The sequence below is a fragment of the Plectropomus leopardus genome, chromosome 3 (assembly GCF_026936395.1).
Source record: "Plectropomus leopardus strain MGB_pleo_1.0 chromosome 3, ASM2693639v1, whole genome shotgun sequence".
Taxonomy (NCBI): Eukaryota; Metazoa; Chordata; class Actinopteri; order Perciformes; family Serranidae; genus Plectropomus; species Plectropomus leopardus.
In genome coordinates, this window is record NC_142178.1 from 16,190,569 (window position 1) to 16,210,214 (window position 19,646).

Genomic DNA, 19,646 nt, shown 5'->3' on the forward strand with positions numbered 1-19,646 from the left:
TGATGTTCCTGACAGATTTATCTATTCAAGTATTAAATGGATAAAAAAATCTTGGGAACACATTTAACAAAGAACTGAAGTTAGAAAAACATATTTATTTATATATATATATATATATATATATATATATATATTCAGGGTAAACAGTGACCTACTTAAATTGCCTAAACTCTTATGATAAAATGATGTTCAGTTAATTTTTTTCATTAAAAAAAGTCCAGTTCCTCAAGCAGGACGATGTTTAATAAACAGTATGTACAAGTGGCATTTTGTGACAGTCTGATATTCATTTCTATAAAAGTTTAAATCCTATTTTGTTGTTATATGTTGATTTTTCCAGTGAAGCTAAAAAAACATTTGTGGGCAAATCTACGTATAAAATTATACATTAAAAAAATCCCACCAATTTTGTACAACCATACACACATCTCTTAAACATTATCCTACACACACACACACACACACACACACACATCAATCATCAAAGCGAACTGATTGACGTGAATTGATGTCGATGGAGAACTTCTTATTGGACGGTGCGGTATACCCAAGTCCTGACCCCCTGTTACTGAAGTCCATTCTGCGTGACTGAGCACGTTCAAACTCTCCCAGAAGCCCTTGCTGCAGCTGCTTCTGTGCGTCGTTCCCCAGCGCCATATTTGCTCCTCCGCTGCTCCCCGCAGCTGGCTGGAATCCCTTTTTGAAGCCGCCCATCAACCTCAGAAACTTCTGCTGCTGTTCAGAGCTGCTGAACTCGGCAGTGCTCCACTGGCCAAAACCCTGAGGGACAGAGACATTGGAGACAAATATAAAAGACTTAATGCATTAAAGGAATCCTTCACCCACAAACGACTATTTATATATCAATTATTCATGATGTGTTACATAGAATTTGTCAAGAAAACATCATGCAGCGGTTATTCTGTAGGTGAATTATTCCTTTAAGGAGCGCTCTGCTGATTTTACACGAGCAGTACTGCTCAGTCTGTGAAAACTGTGGGACAATGAGCTCTGCGGGCCTGGAGGACTGCTCTAAAGTCTGAAAAAATAACCCTGATGATCTTCTCAGACGTAAGACAACTTGCTTGGGCTTTGTAGGCTCCATGTGTAAAATAGAAAGCCAGCTTTACAAAGTGGGGAAGTGGAGTTTGAAGAAGAGGGCATTTACCAGGGCTGCGTTATGCCCTAACAAAATGTAGCGAAGCGTTTGTTGAAACAGTAACAGTGGTGCGTTGAACACCCTGTTTTGTTACACAGGCCCACTGCCTTTAAATACCGTGGGGTTTAATTCAGTTCCATTCAAAGGGGCTTCACTGGCATAGGAAAACATATGTTTACATTAATAAAGCTAGTGTGAAATGACATTTGTACAATTAGAAAAGTCCCACCAGAATCTGGTTTATATACATGTCACTGCTGACTGAGTATCACCTCTGAAACACCCACCAAATGTGAGAAAACGTACTTCAAAGCCTACGGCACACCGTATCAAGGAAACACGTTCAACATGAAAACTGTGGCTAAACGGTGCATACAGTTTGCGAACTGAACGTGCATTGGGCAGCATGGGTCTAATGACGATGCTGTTGAGTTGCATTATGGGAAATGTAGAGCCAAGTGTTTTTTTGTTGTTTTTTTTAACTTTACCAGTTATTTTGACTAAAAATCAGAAAATCCTGCTGGAACAATTTACATATTTTATTCTCTTCCAAGTCCCCCACTGTTGTGAAAACACTAAAACTCTGGAGTTTTACTTTATTGAAAAGAAAGTTGATAATACTGACCGTAGGTTTGGCTGGTTTTGGCTGAGAGACCTCGTCAGTCTCCATTTGTAAAGCCTGTCTTCTTTCCTGTGACAAACCAAAACAGTTCAGTAAGCTTAACTAAATAAAACTGATACACCAAGTTTTTTACAGATTCATCTGGGAGGTAGAAGTTCAATTCAAGTACAGACTATTGTCCTTCTAAAGAAATAGCTCAAAGTTTTGGGAAATCCGATTGTTTGCTTAGACTTCCCTGAGAGATGATTGAAACTACAGCCAGAGGAGGAGCCAAGCTCGCTGTTTCCCCTTTGTCCAGTCTTTATGCTAAGCTAAGCTAACAGGCTCTTTGTGGTAGCTTCATATCTACCAAACAGACTTTTGAGTGTTATCAGTGCTCTCATTTCCCAAAATGTTGAGCATTTATGCAAAGCAATAATAATCACATGTTATACAGAGATGGAGTCATAAAGACCTCTTTCCTTGTCAACCTCTTTACCTGGTTGATGGTGACCTCATCAGTTTTCTCTGACAGGAAAACCCCGTCCACACTGGTGAACTCCTGAAACACAGTGAAACATAAACAAGGTTCAGTCCAGATGTGAAAACCAAAAAATAACATCTGAGCACAGTGTCAATCACATCTGTTAGTACACACTCACATGCTGCTCTTCCACCTCCTCTTTAATGTTCTTCTTCTTCTTCTTCTTTGCAACAGTCTCAAAACTCTCTGCTTGTGTTTCCACCTCAGTGGAGCTCTTCTTCTTCTTCTTCTTTTTGCTCTTCTTGCCCGTCGTTTCACCAGCTGCCATGACAAGAGTTTCGCTGCTCTGCTCCTCAATTTCTTCACATTTTAACACTAATGCTTCTTCCTTCTCTCCCTCAGAGTTTCCCTTTTTTCTCTTCTTCTTCTTCGGCTCTGTCTCCTCTACCTCGCTGACCTCCACAGAAGCTTTTCCACGCTTTTTGTTTTTTACTTTCTTCTTTAGCGCCGTCTCCTCTTCGTCCTCTTTGACAATAATCTCACTCTCTGTAGATTTCTTCTTCTTTTTGTTGGGCAGTTTGTCTGTCTTCACCTTTTTGTCTGATGCTGCTTTGCTCTGTTTGTTGTTACCTTCGATCTGAGGCGTTCCTGATTCATTTCCATCTCCTATAGTGTCGGCTTCCTTTTTTTTCTTTTTTTTCACTTTTACCTCCTCAGCCTCTTCAGGCTCTCCCTCTGGTGTTTCTAACTTCACTCCATTCTCAGACACTTTCATTTTAGCTTTATTTTTCTTTTTTGTTACACTTATTTCACCCATAGCTTCTCTGGTTTCCTTATCAGTGGCTTTCTTTTTCTTCTTTTCTTTAACATGTTCCTTAATTTCAGTACCTTCAACTAAAATGTTTTTTTCTTTTTTAGCTTTCTTTGTCAATTTATCCTTCCCAGCTTGCTGTCCCTCTTCCTCCGGTTTCTCGGACTTTACATTTTCTGGTTCAATTTGTGCAGGTTTATTTTTTCGTTTCTTCTTTTTCTTTTCCTCTTCATCTTTTACTGAATTGTTACCACCAGCCAGCTGCTTCTTCTTCTTCTTCTTTTTGTTGGCTTCTTCGTCGTTTCCATTCTTGACATCAGAGCCGTTAGCATCATTCAGAGACTCAGTAAGAATTTTCTTCTTTTTCTTTTTCTTCTTCTCTTTCTTTTCACCACCATCATCCCCTTCTATATCTATAACAATTGCATCAACTTTTTTACCTTTCTTCTTCTCTTTTTTCACCTCTACTGGGATCCCATCATCACCAATAAAGTTTTTCTTGTCAGGCATTGAGGCTTGTTCTTTTGTGAGTTTCTTCTTCTTCTTCTTTACAAAATTCTCCTCACTGTTCTCTTCTACCATCTTCATTTTCACTCTTCCACTCGCCTCTCCACAACAAAAGACTCCTGGCTTGTCTGGTGAGAGAATTACAATTACTGCAAGAAAGCGCCTTTTGATAATAAATAAAATTGCAAACCAAGGTTCATAGGCTCAATGTGTATGTTCATGTTTGACTAACAGCAATAAACACTAACCAAGGATATGGCCTGCTGTCTGGGCCGGGACTGCTGATCAATGTGTCTTTGCAGTGCCAGTCGTAACGTCTGCAGAGAAAAGAAACATAATTGTGCTGAAATGTTTACATAAACATACATACATGATACATGCATCAGTCTGCATGTGTCACTCATGCTTAGTTTTGTGTTAAAAAAATGTACATTTATGAAATTCTCAGGCTTTGAATGTCTACTTAAAAGCATTTTTTTGGAACACTTTCACACCATACAGTCTGTATGAATGTTTATTTTTTTTTAATCCAGCTAAGGTTTAAATCTTGGATTATTCTCCTGCCTTGCATGTGTTAACTGATCTGCAGCACAAATTATCCTCATTCAGAGTTGGATGTTTGATGTTGCAAATCTGTACCTGGTCGATGATAAATCTTATTGGATTTACGTGCACACTTTTCAAAAAACGAAGATCACACCCTCATCGGTGTCCGTCTGAAACACAGAATGAACACAGTGATCTGCTGGTTCAAGTGAGCATGCTTTCAGTCACACTGTTTATAATGTAAGGTAACACTTACATTGCACTTATACCTGAATGGAGAAATTTTGATCAATAAATCAATTTACACGAGTTACATGTCCAGAGTGATAACACAGAAAAATCAACGCTTTTCAGTCAGACTAAGATGAGAGTTTATTTAGCACTCTCTTGGTAAATCATGCTAGCTAGCAGATAGCGGCTAATGTTAAATAGCAGCTAAATGGTTGCACCGATTAAGGTAAAAACTAATCAGTCAGACAGATGATAAGAGTATTTTATCATAGCCGCACATTGTATCGTGAAATCTTGATATACTGACAAGTTTACTTACTTTGTATACTTTGATAATTCACGTGGATATCCAGCTACTCCTTTCACCCGGAAGTAATTCCTCCTCTTTCCTGTTAGTGACCAAGGAGTCCGTAGCAACCAGCAACCATGGATGTGTTATCAGGAAGTAGCAACGAGCGCGCGCATGCGAACCACGTTCCAGAGTTGTGCCAGGTAACACGAAAGTCCAACAGGTGTTGTTGTCGTTTTTATCAATGTCATTTTGGTTTTGTTTGTTGGTTTTAACCGTTAATACTATTTGGTGAATTTTATAAGTTTCTCGTGAATGTCTGTACTTCAGTTGTGAAACACCGTCCAAGCTAAAGCTAATGCTATCGTGGTCAGTTTCTCCCCTTTTTTTGAGCCAAAGTTAGTTTCAAGACAGACTTCCAGGGAGTATGTGACAGAACTGAATATGGCACAGTTACAAATACTGCTACTACTACTACTACTACTACTACCGCCACCACCACCACTACTACTACTACTAATAATAATAATACTAAGTAAAAATATACAAATACAAATGAAGATAACTAAACAAATGACAATCAAACTATGAGTTAAAGGTCCAGTGTGAATGATTGAGGGTGATACATTTTCAGAAATGCAATAGGCTATAATATTATACGTAAGCTATGTTTTCTTTAGTTTATAATCACCTGAAAATCAAAATTTGTGTTTTTGTTACCTTAGAATCAGTCCTTAGTATCTATATAGGAAGCAGCATCTCGTCCACAGAGTCCACCATATTGCATCACAATGTCTCTACAGTAGCCCCAAGTGGAAAAACCAAACACTAGCTCTAGGTAGGGCCATTTGCATTAAAATGACAATGGCTAATATATCTTTAAAGGAGCAGTGTATACTACAGCAGTGTTACTGTATAAACCAGCAGTTCATGTCACTTTCACCTGAAATTCCTTGCAGCAAGAAAGCTGCAGTGTCAAGGTACCACCTTTCAAAGTGTTTATCAGATGGTCAAACAGCACCTGAAACTCACCTTGCCTTAAAATTTTTCTGCTGGATACCTTTTCTAACTTTTTGAGTCTGACATTCACACCCAATTAGTGTGGCAGTTTGTCAGGTGAGTGGAGGTGCGAAAGGAGAAGGGCTTGAACTTCTCTTTTTTTAAAATTTTTTGGACATGGTTTGGCAAAGTAGTTTGTTTCAACATACTCGGGCCTTTAGATTTTGACACAATACTTTGGGAAATAGTCTAAGCCCCAGCCTCTACCTTGCCTTGAGCCTCAGAAATCAAAAAGACCAAGACCAGTGTCTGTCTGCAGCTTGACAGATGCCAGCTGCAATTTCTGCCTCTCCCTCTAGCCTCTGACCACCAGCTTTCACCTGCAACTATGCCAGTCAGCTACAGCCCCGAAATCTTCTATCAACTTATGGTAGACAGCCAGTGCAGATCCAGCAAACCTAAGGTTTCCCATTTACAGTCATACATGTACAGTCTTTGCCAGCAGGCAGCAACCACAGTGTTCTCATGGAGGACTACCTGCCAGCATTGGCTGCTAGATTCTCTGGGGTATTGGTTGAAATGGCCCATATAACCTCCACCACAAATTAACACAATAAATACAAGGATGTAAACTAAATTACTTTTAATGAGCCTTAAATCCATAGCTCACAGTAAAGTGAACAGAAATGTCAAAGCACATTTCCTCTTTTTGGGGGCTGTTTCATCCATTTTCAGTTGCAAAGTGTGTAGTGACTGTATTGGCGCCGCGTCGAACATGAGCTTGAACATGCGCAGTGACAAGTAATGCACCGCACGTCAGGCGGGGTTATTTGGGTTAGGTTGCCAGGTCCCATGACACATATCCTACGGTCTGGACATATCACAGAAACTCTGAAACACTCATTTGAGACATATCGCTATGAAATCAGGAGATAGCAGAAGAAATTACCAACTGGGAGCAGGGCAGTAGAAAGGGTTAAAAATAGGGAGACTCGTGTAAATCAGGAGTGTTGGCAGGTATGCATGGAGGAGTGGTATCCACCCTCAGCCTCAGCCTCCGCCTGCTACTTCTAGCTTTAACACCACCTGCCACCTAAGATGTGTATGCCAGCTACATCCCCATCTTCCTGCGTCTGCCTACTACCTCTGACAGCCATCTGCAGCCCCAGCGCTCCACCTCAGCATATTTCACCCACAGCCTGTCGGCACCCAGCCCTCAACCTGCAGTCTCAGCCAGCTGCATACCAAACCTCCATCTACAGCCTCTAAGAGTTCTAAAAATTTAAGGTGCCATGACTTGAATATAGCACAGGTTACTTTTAACACACTCCCACATGCAGTGAGGGATTTCAGAGCAGCTGCTATGTTGCTATTTTTGATTGCATTTTCACAATGCAACACAGCGCACAGAGGGGAGACATCCTGCATGTCTTTACTTGGCTCATAAACCAGCCAAGCTCCATAAATAATACAGCAATTTTGTGATTACTAATAACGAAATATGACATGTGTGAAACCCATTCTGTACTCTGTCTGATAAGAGCAACAACCAAAATAGTTTTCTGTTTTTTTAGATACATATTCGAAAGCAACTTTTGTTTTAGACCCAGTTTGTAATATAAGGAGAGGGGTCATCAATAAATGTATTTGTTTCATTTGTGCTCTCTGGACATCTTTCCGGACTAACTTTGACATATAATCACACAAGGACATCAGTTTTTAGTGTCCTGTGATGATGTTTTCTTTATTTGCCTGTATTTTCTTAAGTTGCATGACATTGTCATGGTACATGAGTTGTTTTAGTTGTTTTTTTTTTGTTTTGTTTTGTTTATTTGTTTTTCAAAAATTACATTTACAGCATACAATGTTAATGATTGGCTAACGGTTATTAATCAGTCCTTGATGAATCCTTGTGCCAATTATTTACTATTAAAACTAAAACATACTGGCCAATTAGAACTCTTGTGAGCCACAATGAATCATTTTGTTAATTTTTAAGAAAGAGACTCTGGAATATGTCTACCTCAGAAATACAAACATGATGTAGAAATATACAAATCTACCAATAGTTAATATTTTAAAAGCTTAGTATTCACTATAAAAAGGTACGTTATACATGACTCTTTAGACTGCTCTAATATGTTACTCCATTTTATAAAATATAGGGTGTCTTTGCTCCGTCTCTCTGTCAGCTAAGGAGTCCTTTGCTCGAAATGTGTACTACTGGGACCCTTGCTCTGCTCTGTGTCTCTGCATCTCTATGAAGTAGCTGACGCCTACAGTGAAAATGATCCATTAGTGCACCATGAGGATTTAAAGCTGAAAAAAGAATAGTTCAAAGACCAGACAATGATTAACAGAAAATATGCACCAATGTATTAGCCACTTTGTGCGAATCACATTACAGACATTCATGTTATGCTGCCATAAAACAGTGACAGTGCTTTCATCATAAGAGCATCTTAAAAGGAAAATACCATTGTCACATTTGGATTATTTACATGATTAAAAGTCACATATATAGGGTTAACACATAAAAATTCTGTTATGATAATATTTTCATTGTACAATATCTGAGCACACACTTGTACACAAAAGCAAATCATTTAGTTAAGTCTTATAGCAAAAAGAAATGGTCACAACATGAACATAGTGACTGTTCTTTAAATTATATTTTAAGTGGATAAAATGTCCTGGAATGAATCCAGTGTAAAACTGCATCCCTTCAGTCAAGTATGAAGTTGCCTCAGAGTTCAATTGCCAGCAGCTGCCGGCTAGATATCTGTCTCGCTTTGGAGCCAAACTTTGCTGTGTCAGTGATAAAAAATATACATTTGATTGAATCTGTTCCAGTTAAATTCACAGTGATGGATGACAAAACGTTTTCTCTATATTCAGTGGGATTTTGATATTTAAAGGGAACGTAAAGAGTGTTACCAAACATCTTAAACAAAGTGGATAGAATTATCAGAAACCTTTTTGAAACCATCTTTGGGAAAACATTAGTGAAAATGTACCAAAACTAGAGTCCAAAGTCAAGGTCTTTTTAGCTGTTCAAGATTTTTGAATCATACCACACGTTCTTCCTCTGCGGATAAGGCTTGCCCAGTTTTAATGGAATTTCAGATGTTTATATTTTCCAAACACTTTACATGGGAATCAACTCAACACTAAAACTGGTATTTGTCTTCCATAAATATATCAAAATTCTAAAAAACACTCAAAATACAATAAAAATGTGACAAAATACATTACCTTTAAACTGCGCTTTTACATGCATCTCAAATATCACAATGCCCAGACATTATAAAGTGCAAAATCACAACCTCCAACAGTAAACCCTATATACTTCATTATAGGCATTACAGTATTAAATGGCTTTTCATGATATGCTTATTAAAAACTACTCATCCATGAGCTGTCGACTCAGTTTATCCTTTAAAATAACCAGATGATTCTCCAGAACTCTACACAAGCTCTGTTAAATGCATGGCAATATTCAACACGTGGTGAAATGTGCCAAACTGTGCGATAGCACTGATAATAGGATGGAGATACGGAGAGAAAAACATTGTGAGTCCTTTGGGTTTTTTCCAGCGTGTCACAGAGGCCAAGCAAGCTTTGTGGGCGTATGCAGGTAATTTACATAAACAATCGAAAGGGGTTTTTTTCTGAGTTGTAGCTTGACGCCAGATAAAAAGAGAAGATAAGTTTTTATGAAGCAAACATCACTGATGACATGTCATCAGTAAGTAACAGCATTCAATAAGAGCTGCTCACACAAAATGTTACTTCACTACATTCAAATTATCCTTAAGTCTCTACTGTCTCGTGGTCAACATCACATTGAACACTTGTCTTTGATATTCATCCTCTATATAATAACATTTGTCCTCCTCATACATTCCTCATGAGTGTATTAATTTACTGTGGAAGCTGTGTCACTTTCTCATCCCTCTTTTGGGATTTCATTTCCAGTAAGCCAGTAAAGAGGCACCCAGAAAACTTCTGCGAAAATACTACAGTATAGAATTGGTACCTTAAATGTAAAATTCATACATGTGTGCAGAAACACTAACACATTAAACATTTTTTAAGCTCCCATCAACTCAATCCTGTGTGATATGCTTTCTTTAATATTTCCTTCCTCCTCTTTTTAGGCAACAGGAAATTCTACTGTTACACACCAGCGTCACACCAGTGGATCCTCTTCAAGTCTCATCCCATTTTACCACAACCGTCGTCCTGTGTAGTTAACTGGAGCTGTGGGCATCTACAAGAGACAGATGAACACATAGTGAACGCGTGAAGCACTCCTGTGGTTGGTTGGTAAGTAGATAAATTTCTTCCTTACTTACTGTTCCACCGTTCATGACCAGAGCCATCTCAGTAGGTTGGTAGACATGACCTCTGAACGCAACGCCATGACGGGCACTCCCGTGGCTGCTGTGGTACGTTCCACTTCGGAGAGCTGACAGACCAAGCAGAGCAAAACACACACGAATTACAGATGTCTGACAAATGTTACATCTACTTGATCATGATGATTCCAGTTTCAAGAGATGATTGATGACTGTGACTGGTAAAAAGTACACATGCATCAAATTTTGAGGATAAAGTACATTTTTTCCAAGTAGTTTGTAGCCCTTTTTACACCCCTAGTAAACCCACACAGGTGATTTTTCACTATTATGGTTGATTAGCTCTCTCTTCAGTGCAGTGTGGGTATCTACACACTATAGCTGCAGTTAGTCTTTTTTGCTTAGGAAGGTTACTATCTGAGTAAATGACTTTGAGCTGTCCGAGTGTCCGCCATGATAGCCGAAGAAAGTAACAGCTGTGTAATGCTGTGTAATGCTGTCCCGTAAGTCCTTGTGGCAGCAATATTTCAGGAACCCCACCAATCTTCCATGGCTTATTAGGGCCCTGACACTCCAAGCTGATGATCAGGGGTCGAGGGTGATCGAGGGTGATGTCGGGCCGTTGTGAGCATCTGTCACACTAATTTTTGTGATGTGTCCTGCACCGTTTTCTACATGCTAATGGAGCCCGATGTTCATGGAGAAAAATACACGTTTTTTAGGAAAAAAGTTGAAACATGATCCTTAAAAAAAATAATACATCCAGAAGAGTCCCATGTTTCTATGTTAAAGATCAAGTGTGTAGAATTTCGTGGAAACTAGCAGTGAGGTTGCAAAAATGAAACCTCGCCTGTATGCCAAGCGCGTATGAGAACTATGGTGGCTGACCGTAAATGCAAATGGCCCTATCTAGAACCAATATTTGGTTTATCTACTCTGGGCTACTGTAGAAACAACATGGCAGACTCTGTGGAAGATGACCCGCTCTGTATGTAGATGTAAATGGCTCATTCTAAGACGACAGAAACCCAAGATATTTTTTTAAGGGCATTATAAACTAATGAAAACATAGTTATGAATAATAGGTGCTCCTAAATTTTACACAATGGTCCTTTAAGTAACATAGATCAGATTGTTAAAAACAAAAAATTAAAATGGGAATGCAGAATGGGAAGAACCTTTCTGGAACCAGCAGCCTTTCTCAAGTTTCAACTCTGTTTGCAGCTGTTGTGTCACAAGACTGATATTTTCAAACTGAATACTTCATATTGAATACTGGGATTGTTAACATAAAGGAGCATACAAGCCATGGACACTACTTATTTTGTTAGGGTTTTGTGAGGGTTAGGAATATTTTTAGGGAACTTTTTAGAAAAAAGTTTCACACACAGAATTTGCACATCCAAATGAAATGGCCTGCAGTAAATGCTAGTAGTAGTATCATTAACCTAGCACACTATTTAGTCAACAGGGAGTGATTTTGAACATGAGCTTGTGCTGAACAGCAGCGTCTTTGACCATATGTAGAAGTTAAAGGATAGTGGCACATAGAATTTTACTTCATTTCTAAATATAGAAGTCAGGCGAGCCAATTAGGTGGCCTGCCTGTAAGCGTGTGACGAGGGACCGCAAGCAAGAAGCGATTAACGTCCGCTGATAAAGTGTAGTGTGTGTACCTTATATTTTTGTTTTATTTTTGAAAACAATAATATTAAGATATTTATCAGTGACATGCTAAAGCACAGGGGCAGATTACTTATACAGTCATTTACACAACATCTGTATCTAATGTTTGGGTCTAAGCTACTACAAAACTTAGGAGTGTGTTGTGGTGAATTGCATTGCTGTAACAATCCTGACATTTGGAAGAGAAACATTGTGTTATTTCTTAAAGGAAAAAAAATCAGCTCTGGTCTTTCTTTCATAGTATCTACCATCATTCCTATCCTATGTTTTAACATAAGCTCCTCTGCAGAAATTACAGGTACAGGGAGTGTACAGTCCATTAAAGAAAGTAACGAAGGGCTTAACCACATCTTTTCAACCACAAAGTAAATCCTTTAGTGACTGCCTTACACCACGTTACATGGCTTTTCCCTCCGTATGACTAAATTGGTCGACCAATATCATCAATTTCCTGCTTGCTTGTGAGACGCTCTCTGACTCCATTCTGCTACTGCCTCCACTCTTTGTTGATCCTGTTTCATCGTGGTTTAGCTCTTCATCAGCGCATCTGGCTTCGGATAAATTTGGAGAGTAACCAAAATGAGATGACTCATACATTTTCCTATAAGCCTTCTGGATAATCAGGCATTTCATGGGGTTTAATTGGATGCTGGATTGCATACAGTGGCTAAAAGTGAGCCCAATTTTGCTGTAAACAAACCTACATGGCACTCATGGTAGTATGGTAATATGGTCATCTTGTATGTTCAGGTAGTCTGCAATGCAGTGGATGAAAGTCTATTTATCTGGCATTTATTACTTACAGGTGCAGTATGTTATTCTGGGAAAAAATAGTTGATTACCGAAGCTGTCAAATGAATTTGGGTTGGTGGTTCAGTTCTACGACCAACCAAAGGTCATCAGTATTTGATGACCTTGTAATGACACTCAGCAGTCAACTATCTTTCTCCAGAATTGCGGACTGATCCTTTCAATAATGAACGAGCAAATGAATATTTAATTGATTTATTGACATAGACCAGCCACCTGTCAATCACTAAAGATAGAGAAAATAAATCCCTAGCCCCTTTTACACTGCCTATTCAAGGTGGGAATATCGCACTGTTATTCCACTTTGCCATTCTATAGAAAAGGTACAATCAAGGAACCTACCTCCATTGCCTTTAAGCTGGCAACGGAGGTAGGGAAAGCGCTGAATCGAGGTCTATGTAAAATGGACAGCTGGCAGCTCGAGACCATGGGCACGATGGGTGTGATGTTTTGACAGATTTAAAAAGGAGCTAACAGCAGTTAGCAGGTAACTCAAACAAGAACAATTCTGGACGAAAATGTCCATAAATTGGGAAAACAAATAGACTCTCTTACCCTAAGAACAGGTGACAAGATCAGCTGCCATAAAACATATAAGGTAAATGATTGTTATTGTCATGTTATGTCATTGTTAATGTTTAGCAAAAGCTGCTGACCCTGTTGTGTTAAACATGACCCATCACACCTCATGTTCTTCTGCAATGCTGACATGCTGTCTGAAATGACACTGCTGTTGTTTGATTCTGTGTAAAAATGCAAAGGAGGCATAAAGAAGGGACTTCTTAGTGGCCCATCAGCACAATTTTTGTGTAAAAAGACTCATGAGACATAAGGTCATTCCTTATTTTAGCTTAGGAGTTCTTTCTGCGAAACGTGTTCAAGAAAAGTGATTGTAAAAAACATGAGACACTCTGTGAATAAAGCCCCTGGTAACTGCTCAGATCCAATGTAAAGGACATCAATTCAGCTGACCAGAGCCGAATTTACCACCTTTCAGACTCTAAGGATAGATCTGCTTTCAATTTTGAAATATTTAAAAATGTTAGACTCCATGAAAGTGAGTTACTTTTGTTATCTACTCCTTTTTCATTGCTTGGTATGACATTGAATGCAGAAAACATAAGCCATTCATGGTTTTTGGAGAGGACTCAAGGCAACATCCAGTTTTGTTGTAAGTTGCCAGGCAACAGTGTTCTCGTGAACTCATACTGAATGCCAAACATTTTGTACTCATCCTATGATGTTGAAAATACAACCTTATATACTCCATTTGACCCAGGTTTGAAAAAAAAACGCAGATACTTTATCTCTGTTAAATCAACATGCACAGTGACACACACACACACACACACACACACACACACACACACACATATACACACACATTACATAAGCCTACTTGCACCATGCTCCTCCATAGAAAAAGACTGGTTTTCAGCAAAAGGTCGGTGAGAGTGTGATGGGAGGTCATCTCCAAAATGTGGAGGTGTCGTGTGACTGGTGTCGAAGAAGTCTTGCGTGTTGGTTTGCGGAGGGTTCCGGAGACACAAGTGTGCTTCTGGAATAGCGTGGAACAGCAGCAGGATCCAGCCCTGAATGACGAGGGCCACCGCCAGTGCAGGCTCATCCAAGACCTTTGCATCGTTCTTTCCTCTCCCCGACCCCTTCCCTTTTCCCCTTAGCGCCTGGCTGCCATAAAGATAAAACCCCAGCCAGGCCACCCATAGCAATGCTGACGCCAGACTGGACAGGAAGAGCCACACAGCGTTACACTTCCATCTTCGTTTTTCACTATCTCCTTCCCTATCTTCTTCACTCCCACCTGTTCCCTCTACCCCCATCTCTCCTCCACACAGCACCACTCCTAGAGAAAGCCCCATGGCAATGAGGAGCAGCCCCAGGGTGTAGCTGCATGTCAAAGCAAAGTCTAAAGGTGGATATTCGCAGGCTGGGTGTCCCTCCCTTACAACAGTCAGCAAGACCCATTCAGCAGAGATGATCCCTTGAACCAAAGCCAAGGCCAGGCCGAGCGCTGCAAGGGAGCTGCCCGATGGACTCGTCTTGCCAGCCACCAGCCTCCTCAGCCGCACACCCTGCACTAGCAAGCTGGAGAAGCACAGGGCAAAAAGGGGCCCCCAGAAAGCCCTGCGGACCACACACAGCGCCTGGTTCTTCCCCACCAGGAAGGCCAGAGAGATGGAGAAGAGCCCAAGGAGTGTGCCCAGGAGCAGGAGGAGCGGCCCCATGCCAGAGCGCCTGGCCGAGTCGGAAATGGAGCGCAGCTTGACTAGCAGCAGCACGGCGAGGACCAGAGAGGCGAGGCCACCGCTGCAGGCCACGGCCTCCAGGACCACACCCCAGACTGACTCCAGGTCACACAGAACTCTGTACGGAGGGTCCACATCCACGCTGCATCCCCGAGGAGGAGGAGAGGGGCTGGATGAGCCATAGCCAATCAGTGACAGGAGGCAGATGATGATAGGGCTGACGGCCATCTTAGAGACACACAGACAGAAAATATGTAGTGATGGAGAGAAAGGTAGAGAGAGATAAACAAGAGGAAGCGAGATCCAGAGAGGGGGAGGGCAGAAAGGTGAATGTTCTGTATATTACTTTATACAACATCTTCATGAGTCACAATATAGACTACAAAAACAGCAGCCAATATATATTAACATCCAGTAAGCCTGTTATATATCAGAGATTAATATGTTTCTCTCTCTCTCTCTCTCACTCACACACACACACACACACACACACACACACACTCAGAACAGCTTTTAGCACTGGGCAATGGTTTCTATGGTAACGGAAAACAGCGTGGGCTGACTACATCGCATACAGAGCTTTTGAGTAGTCGAGTTTCAATACCCAAAAGCACAGAGAAATGCACGAGTATGTGTGCGCGCACACACAGGCGCTTGTTTGTACTGACTTGTGAGGACCCTCAGTGACATAATGCATTCCCAGAAACCTGACAAGAGCCTGATTTAAACATTTGTCATAATACTAAATTTTAACCCTCAAACAGCCAATACACAATGTTCTCACTTTTAAAAAATGTCCTTACTGCCAAGGTCTGAAACTCAACTTGGTCCTAACAAAACTAGAACACACAAATACAAAATACTACAGCATTAGAATGATTAAACTCATCAATTATAATAACTCCATACTCACCTCAGATAAATTCTCGACTTGAAATCTTGATTATTGACAGCGAAGGGGCATCATCATTTTTGCAGTCTGCATCCCTTCAACAAGTTCAAGTATTTTTTTCTTATAATCCCAATTAATGAAATCCTTGAGGCAGGTGAAACAAAATAGTTTCCATTTTGTCTTTTTTGTCGCTCTCTGCACTCACAGCTTTCAGTGTTTTAAAGTACAAAATGTCACTCTTTGTGAGGCCAATAATGTCCTGCTGCTGCAGTGACACGTCCGGCTGCTCCGAGAAGAATCCACAATTATGATGCATGCCTCGATACTTCACACACCCACATAGTCAAATATATCTTCTGTCTCTTTCAGTCTTCTCTCTCGCTCCCTCTGTCCTCCTCATTCTATTCATTCTGTCTGCATGTCTGTTTCTCTCTCTCTCCCTGCTTCACGCTGAATCTGCGGAGGTGTCAACAGAGACGCAATCCCAGCCTTACTTCAGCTCACCCACACATGGGGAGTATGATTTGCTGATGCACCTGTCTAAACAGGAAGAAGATAGGAAATAAGTACAGTACATAAGCATGATAATTCACAGCCAAGCCGGCATTAGTCACCCGTTTGCACATCTCGGTGTTATTTCCTGCCTACAATATCCCACGCTTTCCTCATACCACTTATACAATTCTTCCTCACACTCAGAGCTGGAGATTCATCTTGGATCACCAGATTGGACCAAAACAAATGAAGGTCTCTGCAGCAATAAGATGTCCGCTGACAGTGTGTGTTGCAAAGCGAAGATGGGCTTTGGAAGCAGAGGGGCAGATGGTCAATCTAAACACAGGTGAGCCCTGTGGCCACGTGGTAGAGAGTGTTACATAATACCCTTGAAGACATGATTCAGCCAAGTCTCCCTTTAGAGGGGAGTAATCTCCTCCCCTGGAGATGGGAAACCATGACAGCAACCATTGTCCTAGCTAATTGAGTCAGTTTGGATCAGTGTGACAGAGATTAAAGCTGACAGACACGAGTGAGCTCAGTGACAGATAGAGGCCAAATGCAGGAGAAGCCAAAGCTGGTTTGTCGGACATAAGTAAACTTGCAGATGAACAGATGTAAGAAGAGTGCACACCTGCACCCTGATTTGTCAGTAAAGACAGGCTAATCCAGAGAGTGATAGTGATAGTGTGATAGTGGACGAGCAGAGTAATGAATGAGATGAATGAGAAACAGTCTTCTAAACTCCAGGATGTCTGCCAGGCTCGCTGTCTCTCCCTGTTTACAATCTTTGTGCTAAGCTATGCTAACGGCTGGCTCCAGGTATGGAGCCTACACACTCATGGCTCTGTTTTTTAGACTTAAGAAAATATAGCCTGTGACAGAAGATGTTGGCCAATCACAGATCCGTTCAGAGAGAGAGTGTCACTATTGGCTATTCTGATAAGGCAAATACATTTGCACGTCTGTTCCAGTGTTGCCAAATTGGTGACTTTTTGCCAGATTTAGCAATTTTTCAGGCCCTGAGTTTTACACTAAGTGACTTAGTGTAAAACTTCTGTTAATAGCCCGGGCTATTATTTACTTAAACCACTGAACTCAATAGGCTTATATTTGGGACAGGCATTTATATGGAGCAAGCTTTTAATTCCTTTCACACAAAATTGTTGCTGAGCAAAGATGGGAAATACAATCAAAGAATTTATTTAAAACTTTTTTTTTTTTTTTGCATTTGCTGGTATTGTCTCTTTTGGTGCTCATGACATCAAACGTCCATTTGAATTTTGGTTTCAGAAAAATGAAGTGAATGATTGAATTGAGAGAATTGTACCAACGAAACCATTTGTGTAGCACATTCATATTGACAAAAGTTTAGATATTTATATTTGCATGCGCAATCTAAGCAGTTAACTAAGCTCAAGCTGGTATCTAACAACCTAGTTTTATACATCCACATAAGTTCTATAAGATGAACTTCACAGCAAGCAGACCAGGCCTCTATTTGAGACAGGTGTTTCTCATTTTTCAAAATGCGTTGCCACACCGGGCTAGGAAAAGGGACTTGTGTCTAATTGGGACTAGGTTTACATTTGGGTTAAAGTTAGGGTTAGTAAGTTTTACAGTGAACAGAGCATCACTCAAAATGAGAGAAATGTGTTGTAATTCATCCCCATGCATGTAATGTGCTGTGCAAAGCCCTGCAATGAAATAAAATTAAATAAATCAGTGTTTGGGAAACACTGCTACTGTATGAATGGCATGCATATGCCAGTGGTCATTTGATAAAAGGGGCTTAGGACAGAAAAGGCAATGCTGCAAGAGAGGATTTTAATTGGTTTAAAGAAATACAAACAACTCAGAGCATCTTTCCCCTTTGATTATGAAGGGTTCAGCCAGAGCTTTCACCAGTGCTGGCACAGTGTGAGATAGGTCTGGCTATGTGAGACTAATGCTGTGGTAACACTTTTCATCTCACCAGCTGCAAGGCTCATAAGATGAGCTGATATAAATAAATTCACCAGCCTGGTTTCAATCCTAAAAGTCGTAGTCTGCCAACAAACATACTGCAATTACTGCATATCACCATTGGTGCCGCCAAAGAGAAGTAAACTGAGATTTTCGCATTTCTAACTTTAAATATAGTACTTGTCATAGCCCTCATCAACTTTGAGACTCTTGCTGAATTTGATGATGTGCAATTCTGGTCGCTCTTTTGTCTCGTTTTGAAAGAAACAAAAGAAGACAGAGGTGGGAGACAGAGTAGTGCTGACTAACTCAGGACATCAGTCCTAATCTGTGTAATCCAGTGGTTACTATGGTCACAGTCTAATAGGGCCTTGGTAAGTATGGCCCATCCCATAATCCTATCTTTAGGTCTCTCCTCACAATTGTCATGAGAGGCACATGCTTGTCCAGTCAGTTGAAGACCGTTTGGGGTGGTGCAAGTGCCTTTTTACTGCCAGTGGAGACCAAGTATAAAACGCTGCACTTCACACTGAACAGGAGGTGGCAAGTGGAAGTGATGAGTGAAGCAAAAGACTGCAGATCACAGCCTGTTGGCTCTATCTGCTGTGTACATGTTGAACTGCAGTCGTATTAGATCTCAGTAAATGCGACATTTATCAGTGTTGTCCTTGGCAAAGTAGACGGACAGCATAGACAGGACCGCCATATTAATTTGTTATTTTCAAATGGATATTGCATAATCCAAATCTTGGATTCCAACTTTTTTTGGCCACTTCCTGTCCTATTGTTTTCAGAATAAAAGAAAGTTCAAGGAGCATTAACCTAAGCGGCAACCTCAAGGGGCTGAAAAATGAAGCCAAATGGGAAGTGCCAGAAACTGCAGTTCCTATAATGGCCACCTGAGACTGGCTACAAAAGAAAAAAGTCAATTCCTGTAGACCCCCATGTAAAAATGCCCAACTTCACAGCAGAAATAACTATGTATACAGCCCAGTACAAAAAGGTTAATTTAGTCTTCACTTGAACATATTAATTATTTTTTTATCAACAGACCAGTGACAAGTTTTTTTTACCTTGACTGCCTGCAGCCCTCCTCAGAAGAGCCACATGATGTTGCTGTGATGTGTCCTGTCAGCTGTTTTATACAGCGTGTTCCTGTCTGATTTTGACAGGACGACCACGCCCCCTGTTGTTCAACAGTTTCTTGAGGATAGCATCCCAGGTGTAGGAAAACATGTATGCCCCCTTGTCCTGGGTTACAGTCTTTTGGGCCCGTTTCCAGATCTCCCTAATCCAATGGTATAAGGTACAAGGTAGATTTATTAGTCATTTTTCTAAGCGTAGTTTAGGAAAAAATGAAATAAAAATTATCTATTAAATCCTGCTACTTCTTTTGGCGTCAAAAGAGGAGTTTAGTCTCACAGTGGTGCTTGTTGCTCTCTGACCGAAAGACTATGGCCTTTTCTCCGTCCATGATGTGGTTTTCTGTTGCGCAGTTTTCATCAATTTTAGGTTCTCCTGTTAGGAGCAGTCGCATTGTCGT

At 40.6% G+C, this 19,646-nt stretch overlaps 3 protein-coding genes across 4 annotated transcripts in view; 1 reads left to right on the forward strand and 2 right to left on the reverse strand.

The window, feature by feature from the left end:
* Window positions 1-221: 221 nt before the first annotated feature.
* knop1 (lysine-rich nucleolar protein 1) lies at window positions 222-4,793 on the reverse strand. 2 transcript variants are annotated; one of them, XM_042485404.2, is made up of 7 exons: window positions 4,659-4,793; window positions 4,202-4,278; window positions 3,811-3,879; window positions 2,423-3,690; window positions 2,260-2,322; window positions 1,785-1,850; window positions 222-780 (listed from the first exon to the last, which is right to left on the reverse strand). In XM_042485404.2, the coding sequence occupies exons 4-7, from the start codon at window positions 3,641-3,643 to the stop codon at window positions 475-477; spliced, it is 1,656 nt and encodes a 551-aa protein (XP_042341338.2). In that variant the 5' UTR covers window positions 3,644-3,690; window positions 3,811-3,879; window positions 4,202-4,278; window positions 4,659-4,793; the 3' UTR covers window positions 222-474. The 2 variants fall into 2 exon arrangements, with proteins under 2 accessions (XP_042341338.2, XP_042341339.2); XM_042485405.2 differs by lacking the exon at window positions 4,202-4,278 and having other exon boundaries at window positions 4,659-4,739.
* Window positions 4,794-7,980: 3,187 nt separating this feature from the next.
* gprc5bb (G protein-coupled receptor, class C, group 5, member Bb) lies at window positions 7,981-16,429 on the reverse strand. Its single transcript, XM_042485852.2, has 4 exons — window positions 15,665-16,429; window positions 13,884-14,979; window positions 9,986-10,098; window positions 7,981-9,900 (listed from the first exon to the last, which is right to left on the reverse strand). The coding sequence occupies exons 2-4, from the start codon at window positions 14,977-14,979 to the stop codon at window positions 9,856-9,858; spliced, it is 1,254 nt and encodes a 417-aa protein (XP_042341786.1). The 5' UTR covers window positions 15,665-16,429; the 3' UTR covers window positions 7,981-9,855.
* pkd1a (polycystic kidney disease 1a) overlaps window positions 9,821-19,646 on the forward strand; it is a 162,140-nt gene continuing 152,314 nt past the window's right edge. Inside the window, exon 1 of the mRNA XM_042484667.2 lies at window positions 9,821-9,956. The gene's annotated coding sequence lies outside the window, so the exon portion shown is untranslated. The remainder of the gene's footprint in view (window positions 9,957-19,646) is intronic.